The 11213-nt window shown below is 37.5% G+C and overlaps 1 protein-coding gene across 1 annotated transcript; it reads right to left on the reverse strand.

Annotated features, from left to right (window-relative positions):
* Nucleotides 1–4102: 4102 nt before the first annotated feature.
* Nucleotides 4103–10212, reverse strand: cunh11orf58 (chromosome unknown C11orf58 homolog). The gene is made up of 5 exons (XM_007242876.4): nt 10065–10212; nt 9254–9337; nt 9053–9113; nt 5550–5659; nt 4103–5404 (listed from the first exon to the last, which is right to left on the reverse strand). The coding sequence occupies exons 1-5, from the start codon at nt 10122–10124 to the stop codon at nt 5183–5185; spliced, it is 537 nt and encodes a 178-aa protein (XP_007242938.3). The 5' UTR covers nt 10125–10212; the 3' UTR covers nt 4103–5182.
* Between the last annotated feature and the right edge of the window lie 1001 nt (nt 10213–11213).

The raw sequence follows: 11213 nt of genomic DNA on the forward strand, positions 1-11213 counted from the left end.
TGCGTTGAGAACAAAATAACACATAGAAATATAAAAATAATATAGATTTTATTTTATATAAAATGAAAATATAAAAATAATCAATGTAAATCAAAATTATTACTCCATGAAGGTCTGGATTTTTAATCGTACTCAAAATCAAAGTGGAAAATCAAATGACAGGCTGATCCAACTTCAGTGGGAATTCTTTAAGATGAGTTAAAATGAGGCTCAGTGGTGTGTGTGGCTCCACGTGCCTGAATCATCTCCCTACAACGCCTGGGCTGCTCCTGATGAGGCGGAGGAATCTCCTCTCAGACCTGGATTAGAGCTTCAGTCTGTGGTGCAGTGTGGTTCTGCTAGATGGAGCGAGACATGATGTTACAGATGTGCTGGATTGGATTCAGGTCTGGGGAATGCTGACACACTCCAGCCACGTGAGGTCCTGCATTGTCCTGCATCAGAAGGATACCAGGACCCACTGCACCAGCATATGGTCTCACAATGGGTCTGAGGATCTTATCCCGCGGTCAGGCTACCTCTGGCGAGCACATGGAGGTCTGTGCTGCTCTCCAAAGAAATGCCTCCCCACACCATTACTGACCCACTGCCAAACCGGTCACGCTGGTGGATGTTGCAGCAGCAGAACGTTCTCCACGGCGTCTCCAGACTCACGTCACGTCTGTCACACGTGCTCAGTGTGAACCTGCTCTCATCTGTGAAGAGCACAGTGGGCCAGTGATGAATCTGCCCATCCTGGTGTTCTCTGGCAAATGCCGATCACCCTGCACGGTGTTGGGCTGTGAGCTCAAGCCCCACTTGTGGACGTCGGGCCCTCATACCACCCTAATGGCGTCTGTTTCTGACAGTTTGAGCAGAAACATGAATATTAATGGCCTGCTGGAGGTCATTTTGCAGGGCTCTTGCAGTACTCCACCTGCTCCTCCTTGCACAAAGGTGGAGGTAGCGATCCTGCTGCTGGGTTGTTGCCTTTCTACGTCCTCCTCCATGTCTCCTGGTGTAGTGGCCTGTCTCCTGTATCTGCTCCATGCTCTGGACTCTGTGCTGCTGACGGACACTGCAAACCTTCTTGCCACAGCTCGCATTAACATGCCATCCTGGATGAGCTGCACTACCTGAGCCACTTGTGTGGGTTGTAGAGTCCGTCTCATGCTACCACGAGTGTGAAAGCACCACCAACATTCAAAAGTGACCAAAACATCAGCCAGAAAGCCCAGGTACTGAGAAGTGGTCCGTGGTCCCCACCTGCAGAAACTTTATAGGGGTTGTCTTGCTAATTGCCAACAATTACCACCTGGTGTCAGTTCCATTCACACAACAGCAGGTTAAATTGATTCTCAATCAGTGTTGCTTTCTAACTGGACAGTTAGATTTCACAGAAGTTTGTTTAAGCTGTTCATACACTACACAACTTTGAAAAGACTCTGAAAAGACTTTTAACAGACTGAAGTCTCACACCCTCTCACATCTGAAGACTCGTCACAGACTTTTTACTCACAGAATAAGATTTTACAACGACTGGGGATCAATCACTGCAAGACTGCAACTAGATTCTTTCTGAGATTATTTCCCATCATGCTTCTGGTGGAGTTTAAATACAATACATATTACATATAAACTTACAATTAATGTGTATTTTTAATATTGTGATTTATCAGAGACTCACAACTTTTGTCCCCATCAACAGTTTATTTTTCTGCCACACTGTTAGTTCTTGATATTTTTTATAGAATACATTTGCCTTTGTTTTATAAAGAATTTATGCAATAAAGAGCATCATTCTTGCTAAATGTGTATTTATTTGTTTGTTTGTTTGTATTAAAAATAACACCTCACAATAAAAGTAACTTTGAACATAATGACTTTAAAGTGCTACCTGTGTTTAAAAATACTGTACATATTAAAGTAAGAACCATATCAGACCTATGAACTGCTAAATGTGTTCTTTTTTAAAACCGTCATGTGAAATAATATTGTGATAATATTAAACACGGTTGATTTTATCGGAGCTCCAGGACATGAACCTGACTGACTAAAACTTTCAGTTCTAACCACCCTCACACTGAACCATCCAGATGATGCGACCGCGACTCGACTCTGGACAGACAGAAATTTGTCTGGGACAGGGAAATTGCTTGGAAGCCGGCATTACTTGGAGTTATATTGTGTTGTGTCTTTTTTAAAAAGCAGTGTATATTTAAACATCCATTCCGAAATTCCTAATGCAAACATAATCTAAGACAAACCTAAGGAACAAATGTAGAAAATAAAATCTACATTAATATTTTTCTTTTTTGACACTGATGTGTTTGGGGATGTAGAGGGCAACCTTTCCCTTAGTGCCAAAACATAAAGAGACAGAGTAAATATATAAATCTAAAACAGTTATGGACCTAAAGATAACAATGCTCATTTCAATTAAACCTGAAATTGGTATGCAGAGGATTACGGCTCCTTTCCTGCTGTAATGAGGAGAAGCTGAAAAATAATTACTCCAGTAAACTATAGATAACCAACATTTCTACTTCAATAACGTAACAAAGTATTTGTACTTAGTCACTTGACACGTCTGTTATCATGTTGCCTGCACCTCTCAATGATTTTCTAGACTGAAAGAAGTTTTTTTTATATTATACAGATTTGTCATTAATTTATATATATAATTTCATGTTGCTTTAATATAGAATGTATTACTATTCATTTAATTGACTTATGTCTGATTTTTCTTTTCAGCCAAAGCTGCAAATGAAGACGTATGAAGATTGATTGACCATATAGTCACAATTTTATGATCACCTCATTGTTTCTACACCCATTATCCCTTATTGTTTCAGCTCCACTGATCATATATAGTTCAGTCTGTTCAGTTCTATAACGACAGACTGTAGTTTTGTATCTGTTTCTTTGTATACTTTATTATTATTATCCTACTTTCACCCTGTTCTTTAATACTCAAACGCAATTTTCTAAAGCAAATTTTAGAAAGTGCCTCCCCTTTCCCCTAGTATGCCTTCTTTTTCCTTCCATTCAGCTTCTGTTCTTCTTGGAATAAGAATGAGTCTCAACATCAGATTTAGACCTTCCACAATATTTGGGGATTTGTTGGGTACATGACTTTTTTTATAAGACAGCTGGAGTTCTTGTGATAATGAAAGTACACGACTGCTCAGTGACCAATGCAGGAAATACGTGAAACATGAGCTGCGTTCCGAGAAGCTCCCTATTACAGAAATATTACACTACTAGTGCATCTCAGAAAATAAAAATATCATTTAAAATTTACTTTATTTCAGTAATTGAGCTGAAAATGTGAAACTCATATAGATGTATTAAACACAGAATGATCTGTTTTAAGAGTTAATTTCTTTTATTGTGATGATTATGAAGCTTGCAGCCAATAAAAACCCAAGAATCTGTATTTCAGAAAATTAGAATATTATATAAGACCAATTGGTACTTTTGGCAGTGTGGGCAGTGTGCCAAATCCTGCTGGAAAATGAAAACTGCATTGCGTCTCTCTCCACTCTTCCTCCAGACTCTGATCTCTTGATTTACTTTAAATAAAATGTAAAATTTACTGATGATCAGTGATGGTTTGGAGAGCCATGTCTGTCATCTGCTGGTGTTGATCCACTGTGTTTTATTATCAAGTCTAAAGTCAGTGCAGTTTTGTTTTCCCACAAAATCTTACAGCACTTCATATCTTACAGCTTCCCTCTGCTACTGACAACTTTTATAGAGATGCAGATTTCATTTTCCAGCAGGACTTGGCACACTGCCAAACGAAAGTACCAATTGGTATTATATAATATTCAGATTTTCTGAGACACTGATTTTTGGATTTTATTAGCTGTAAGCCATAATCATCAACAATGAAATAAATAAACGCTTAAAATAGATCACCATGTTTAATTCATATTTATAATATAAGTTTTACATTTTCAACTGAATTACTAATATAAAGTAACTTTTCAATGATATTCAATGTTTTTGAGATGCACTAGTATACAGTGTCACATTTTGTAGTGCTGTTTAAAATCAACAGTACACTTTTATTTCCTATATAGCTCACAGTTAAGCACCCATAATGCATCACAAAATGTACTGTACAGACAACGTATGCTTTAATATCCAGTGTATATTATAATGCAGTGCTGTGGTGTTGTGTCTGACCTCCTCAGAGTGCAGAGAGTGTGTTTGGTCGTTCCATAATCAGTTAAACAGTGAAGGAGTTAATAAATGAATCATTTTGAACAGAGGTGTGGTGTTTGTTCCAGGTCATTACATGATTTTCATACCTGCATGTTCTGTGGATACAGCAAGATTAAGATCCACTCAGTTTAAGAGCCATTGTCTCAGACCTAAAACAATGTACACCATACACTCCCTTTAAATTATCTTTAGCCACCTCAATCTAAAATCAACATCAAACTGGCCGAATCAGCATCTCTACACACCAAAGAGCACGACATAACTGCTTCAGTGTTTTAATGTGTACTGCTCTCGCTCATCATCTCTCTACTCACTGATTCAGATACTCCTATAAAATCATTTCTGATGGAATGTGCTGATTTAATTATGTAATTTCCTTTGTCTTCATTTAAATATTATATTTTGTCCTACAATTGCCTTGAAATGAAAGTAATGTCTCACTACTGTGGTAGCTTTTGTGATAATTGGTTTTGAAGTTACCAAACACTGTCTATGTACAATTAAGATAATTAAAGAAAATGTATATACATTACAGTGCAAGTGTTTTTTGTTTTTACAGCAATTCAGAATAAAAATGCTTAGAGGTATACAGAATATTCCATGTGCTCTTTTCTTCCATTGCTGGTCTGGCTACATTATACATCAGAGCCACGTTAAGTTTAGAGTACCACTGGAACACTAAATGATGATAAGCCTGTGTGTACTAAACACAAATAGTGCAAATTAGCTGCATAATCTTTATGCCTTTTATGTGTAAAGACCAACTTTATTTATATTGAATGTCTAGACATAGAAAACAAATTAGGCAGCCTCTTTTTACCACCTAAAAAGACCCAAACTGCTGGCACAAGCAAAAATGACTGAAATCACATATTGGGTAAAAAATTAAACTCGGTCAAGAACTGGAGAAGATTTGTAGGGAGTGACCAGAACAAATCAACTGATTTTTAAAAGTCATTTTCTTTCCATATTAGGAAGCCTTTACAAATGCATTTTTGAACGTTTTTTTCCTCTCCTCCTTTGAGTCCGTGTTTGTTGATTGTCCCTGTTCTTCTTGGTCTTTGCTGGGTGAATGTCTCCTTTCCTGCTTGTCTTGATCTTGCTCCTCCTGTTCCTGTGTCTTGGCGGTCTTGTCGGGGCTGTCTGATGTTCCTGGTTGGACTGTGCTCTGATTCTCAGATTGTGGATCGGGCTGCAAGATGACAGCATGTTTACAGATCAGGCAGGCTTTTTCCTTTAAGAACATATTAATCCACAGACTCATCAATCGCTCTACTTACAGGAAAGAACTGTTCAGATAAAGAATTACACACACACACAGATATCCAGACTCTCACCTCACTGAATCCCAGCCCACAGTGTCTCCTATTACGGCCAGAGATTTTACCATCTAAACCTTGTTGGTACTGATGCTCCAGCTCAGAGTTCATCCTCTGATCTTCTGCACCTGGACAGACAACAAGACAATACAAGGAGGAGCTTATTTTTATGAAGGTAAACAATGATCATACATTTCCTGGTAAGAAATCATGTAGAACAGAGAATCTCCCATCTACTTCTGCTACCCTCTGGAACAGATTTCCCACTCAGAAAGTGGAGAGAGCCTCAAAACCCAGAGCTCAGGATCCAAGACTGAAGCACCGCACAGCAGCAGCAGTGAACGCAGTAGTGTAATTCTGCATGTAAATAAGGACGTTTTGGTCTGTTTAAAACGAACTCTTTGTGTGGTTCGATTGAGAAGAGAAAAAAAACAAACTCCCCTAACAGGTCTCAAACAAACTGTGGAGTGGTTTGCTTGTGGTGAAAACGTGATCTGGTCTATATATATATATATATATATATATATATATATATATACTGCTTTTATTTGAGAGAAACTGCTGATTATGTGCAGTTTATTCTGATATATTAGCCAGATAACACTAATTACCACTGCTATGAACAAACACTGTCTCTGCTGCTCCATGCTGTTTACACACACTGCATGTGTAGCGTTCGCTACTCGAGGCCACACAACTTTGTTTACTATGTGTACATCTGCCCTGCACATCTCCTTAAAAATACTGTTTTTAAAAGCACAGAGTTTCAGAGTTCCGAGTTAAATATATGTAAATATATGTGCTGTGCTTTTCAAACAATTCCAGGCAATGTTGAGAGTCAGAAAAAAAAGCTTAAAAAGGCTTTAAATTTAAAATTAAAAATGTTTGGGCATACACTGGGTGAAGGGAGGTGCGCGGACTCCCCTAAGATCCCACTAATTGATATTTTAATTAGTTGCCAACTACTGTAACTATTTAAATTGTTTAGAATCGATTATTAGTTATTGAACTGTCCAAAATACTGCATAATACATCATCAGCTGACAGTGCTAACCTGGGATAATACTGACAATAACAACCTTTAACATAAAAAGTAGGATATATTTGGATAAATTTGCCATAAAACACCAACAAGAGTAATCAAACCAGCTGTGATTAACCGCAACATCTTTAAGCTTTTACTTTTTTGGAAATGTTTTGATATAGTGTAAAATGATCAGATTGTTTAACCTCATCAACAACCTCCCTTTAAATGTCAGCATGACCAAGATGTTGATCATGGACTTCAGGAAGCTCTAGTGGTTGGAATTATATGTTGCCACTGATAACGATTATATCAGGATAATGTGATTCTGCGATTCTGAATACATCACAAAACATTTCTCACAGCATCTGTGTTACTGAAGAGAATAAAATACTCCTAAATAAGTAAATACCAAGAATTATGGATTTATTGGTGTCAGTTTCACAGAACTTCACAACCAATATTCTTTAACACAGGTTTACCGTATTTATTTGATTATAGCGCCACCATGTGGAGTAATAAAGCAAAGGGGGGGGGGGGGTGGAACTTAGGGAGTATGTTACAATAAAAGCTGATATTTGAAACCACATATTTATTGCGACCGCAAAACAATTTAATAAATAGCATTACTAGTGCTGAGTGATTTTACGATTAATTTGATTATTCTGAATTACAGTGTTAATGCAATTTTTTAAATGATGTAATCGCAATTTTACATACAAACATTTTATCTTTTTCATCCAAAATATCCAAAAGCACTACTCATATCTAAAGTGTTTAGCTGTCTTACCTTGGATACCGGCGCCTCTCACAGACTAATGCTCATACTTTTCGTACCGAAAAATGTTCCAGCACTTTCCACTCAAAAACCTAATGGAGTAAAGCATATATAATAAATCCTACCGTTTCTAAAAACTGCAGCTTGATCACTCTTTGGTAAAGAACCATGATTATTTGTGGAAAACAATAAAAATCTCTCTATAAAAGATTTTTCTGTGACTCGTTTAATGCGCTATTACTCAATTTTCAGTCACAGACCCACGTTCTGAAGTATAACCCAGTGTCCATCAGTGTAACTCTGTGTAAACACGAGGTCAGCGCTTGATATGAATGCATGGACTTGTAAACAATGTTTTGAATCATTGATTCACTCAATGAGTCGACTCAACCCAAAGCTTCTGAACAGGTAAACTTAGGTTTGAACAATTTCTTTGTCATCTGTAGTTTGATTTTTAGTAGGGGGGACAATAAAATTAACTATAATCGAAAATCAGATTTTTTGTAAAACAAAAAACATTTTTTTAAGGTCATAATCGCCCAGCACTAGTGTTAACCACATTTGTCCTAAATAAGCTGTCCTACATCATATGAGCTATGAATTTACTGAAGAAAGCACAAGAGGGCCTCTTCTTCCTCAGACAGCCGAGGAGTTTTGGTATGGATCCTGGCATTCCTCAGTACCTTCTACAGGTGCACTGTGCAGAGTATCCTGATGGGGTGTGGGACCTGTACTGCACAGCCCAGCACAGCACATCACCCAGGTTCAAATCCCAAACCTTCTGCACTTATTGCACCAATCGCTGCCTGAGGAAGACCAAGAGTATCATACAGGACTCCACCCACCAAAACCACTGCCTGTTCTTACAGCTACCAAATGGTAGGAGGTACAAGAGCACGAAGACCAGAACCAGCTGGTTTAGAGGCAGCTTCCCAGGTGTAGTGGTGTTCAGTTCGTAACACACACAACTCCTCACATCCATCTCACTACAAAGAGAGCACATTCCCACACACTCTTATTAAACTCAATATGCTCTTTATTGTACTCACTGCACCCAATAAGACTTTTTGTATATATATCCAGCTGTGTATGTCAATAGGTTCACATATACTTTTATATTCAATAATTCTACATTACTAATTCATTAGTGAAATTAAGTATAGTCTAAGTTATGTGAAATTCTATATTTTCTTTATATTTTCGCAAGAGATTTCTTCACACAGAAAAAAAGGGTTTACTCAAGATACAAAATCACACTTCAAACAAACTTTGTTAAAAACCAATTAAAAAGCCTACAGTTCTACAACAAGATTACCTAGACAGATAAAACCAATAATGGCATGTTTGTTTTGCAATTTATATGTTTGAGTAAAATTATATTTTTTTGTTTTATTTTATAAACTGTGGACAACATTTATCCTAAATTCCAAATACAAAATTTTGTCATTTTCATGCATCTTGGCATGTTCTCCTCCACCAGTCTTACACACTGCTTTTGGATAACTTTATGCTGCTTTACTCCTGGTGCAAAAATTCAAGCAGTTCAGTTTGGTTTGATGGCTTGTGATCATCCATCTTCCTCCTGATTATGATTTTTCCCAGAGCTCTATGTATGTATGTATGTATGTAAGTATATATATATATATATATATATATATATATATATATATATATATATATATATATATATAGTGTATTTTTATTCATTATTTTACTCACCTGTACGGAATTTGGATGTTGATTTGTGATCTCCAATAACAAGTCGTCCAGTGTGTTCTTTCTAGTAACAAATTCCCCCAAAAAATACATATACAATTTTCAGATGAGTAATTAATAGCTTAATGAGTGTTTAAAACACTAGAGCTGGTTTGTGTATTAATAATGAACATTTTGGAGACTGAGATACAGGTTTATACTCACCTTTCCTGCTCCCATCAACCTTAGAAACTTCTGCTTCCTCTCATCCGTCCCCAGGTCCGCCGATTCCCACTGCGTGGATCCGGCCTGCGGAGCACATAGGCCGGGTTCAACTCCTGGATCCTACCGGTGTTTACCCCCGGAGCTCGCTTAGCTAACCCGGCTAATCTTAGCAGGAGGCTAGCGCTAACTGACCAGCTAGCATGTTAGTTATAGGGGGGGAGGTTCAGATAAATAAATTCAGTTTTATACTAATGCCAGGAGATTAGTTAAAATGTGTTTATTATTTTAATAAACGGAATATTCCGATTTATTTAGCTAAAAACAGTTTCTTTATTAGAATGAGACTAACAGTGAACGCAGCTAATGCTAATCCAAACGACTAACTGTGGATACATGACTAAACCTGCAGCCAAGCTCATATATAGTTAAATAAACTATATAAACACTTACCCACAGATATGACTATAACATATATAATATATTAGCTTTATACAGAGGCCAGTTTCACACTGCAGGATTTATTAACACCGCTAGCGTTAGATTAATACAGAAGTTAGCTAACCTTAGCTAAGCTTGCCAGATAACTAACCTACAATTAGCGGTGGATAACCCCAGGTCCAGAATGTAAAAATCCGTCCCATGGTTCTGTACCTACTGGCTGGGCGGCTCTGTGTATAGCAGAGCTGCGGCAGAGCCGCCCAGGCAGTTGGTAGAAAAACCCTGGGATGGATTTTTACTTTCTGGACCAGGGTTATCCCCTTCTACCTACAATCTCTAATTATCCCTCAAACACAAACCCGACACAACTCACTTCATCATCTGGAGACGCGGAGCGCTTCCTCCCTGTACACCTTTCTCCCGGAGAGCTCATTTTACACAACCCCCAGCTCCCACAATCACACACACATCTACACACACTCACACTGATCTTCTTCTCTTTCTGTGGTTGTTTTTGGTCAGTTTGCTATCTTAGTACATTACTCCCATCTGCTGGACTGATGTGTGATCACACTGGTCAAAATAAATAAATAAATAAATTTAAATTTTCTGCAGTTTGTGTTTCTTTTATGAACTGTAGGCTTCGTACGTATGGAAAGTAAATCCTGCCAAAAATTAAACTGAAATGAAAACACTTTTTCCAAACGTGTGAAAATATTACGACAAAATTAAAAACTAAATTAAATCACTTAGTTTTCATTTGAGTATGGATCATATGTGACAAAAATAAAATTAAAAAGGCTGCCACTATGTTTAGCCACTGAGATCGCCGATTCGAAACCTGTTCATGCAGCTTCGGCTACTGGAGCCCCGGAGGGCGCTGCGGGTGATGCTACTCAGTAGTGCTGCAGTTTAAAAAGAGCTTTTCAAAAGAGAAGTTCAAAAGGCATCACTAGTGATAGGGGGAGTCCTAATGAGTCAGTTAAGTTATTGGCTGTGTAAATTGGGGAGAAAATAGGGGGAGAAATTGATTTTATTTTCATTACCATACGGAAATTTGACTGTCAAATCTAAAATCAAAAAGCTAATTGTGAAAAAAAAAGCTTCAAGTGCTTTAAGTGTCAAAATAAAAAAAACAAACGCAAAGGAAGATTAATGCTTTCTGCAGACCAATTTGATATAGTGTACAGCGTATGGTCTGAGCACTGACAGGCGGACCGGAGTGGTAGTCATAAAAACGTCTGTTTCTTCCGACCACCAGAGGGCGCTTCTGAATGAGTGCAAAATGAACAGGGTTCATAAGAAGAAATTCCGCAAAATCAGAGTTTATAAACATGTTAATTTATATAATGTAAAATCCTCAACACAGAACAATATTAAGTACTGAGGAGATCATTTTTAATCGTTTATAAACATAAACATGCTCTCGCTGTAAGTCTTTACTGGCTGAAAACTGTTTACTGTAGAAAATTTGAAATATACAGGTTTTATATTTTAGCTTTTATGTGATATACTTTATTCT

Source organism: Astyanax mexicanus, unplaced genomic scaffold, assembly GCF_023375975.1.
Source record: "Astyanax mexicanus isolate ESR-SI-001 unplaced genomic scaffold, AstMex3_surface scaffold_37, whole genome shotgun sequence".
Lineage (NCBI taxonomy): Eukaryota > Metazoa > Chordata > Actinopteri > Characiformes > Acestrorhamphidae > Astyanax > Astyanax mexicanus.

Coding starts and splice junctions, on each gene's coding strand:
- cunh11orf58 (XM_007242876.4), bottom strand. CDS start 10,124: ATGAGCTCTCCGGGAGAAAGGTGTACAGGGAGGAAGCGCTCCGCGTCT. Junction 9,338..10,064: donor CCGCGTCTCCAGATGATGAA/GTGAGTTGTGTC, acceptor TGTGCTCCGCAG/GCCGGATCCACGCAGTGGGA. Junction 5,660..9,052: donor AACATCCAAATTCCGTACAG/GTGAGTAAAATA, acceptor TTGTCTGTCCAG/GTGCAGAAGATCAGAGGATG.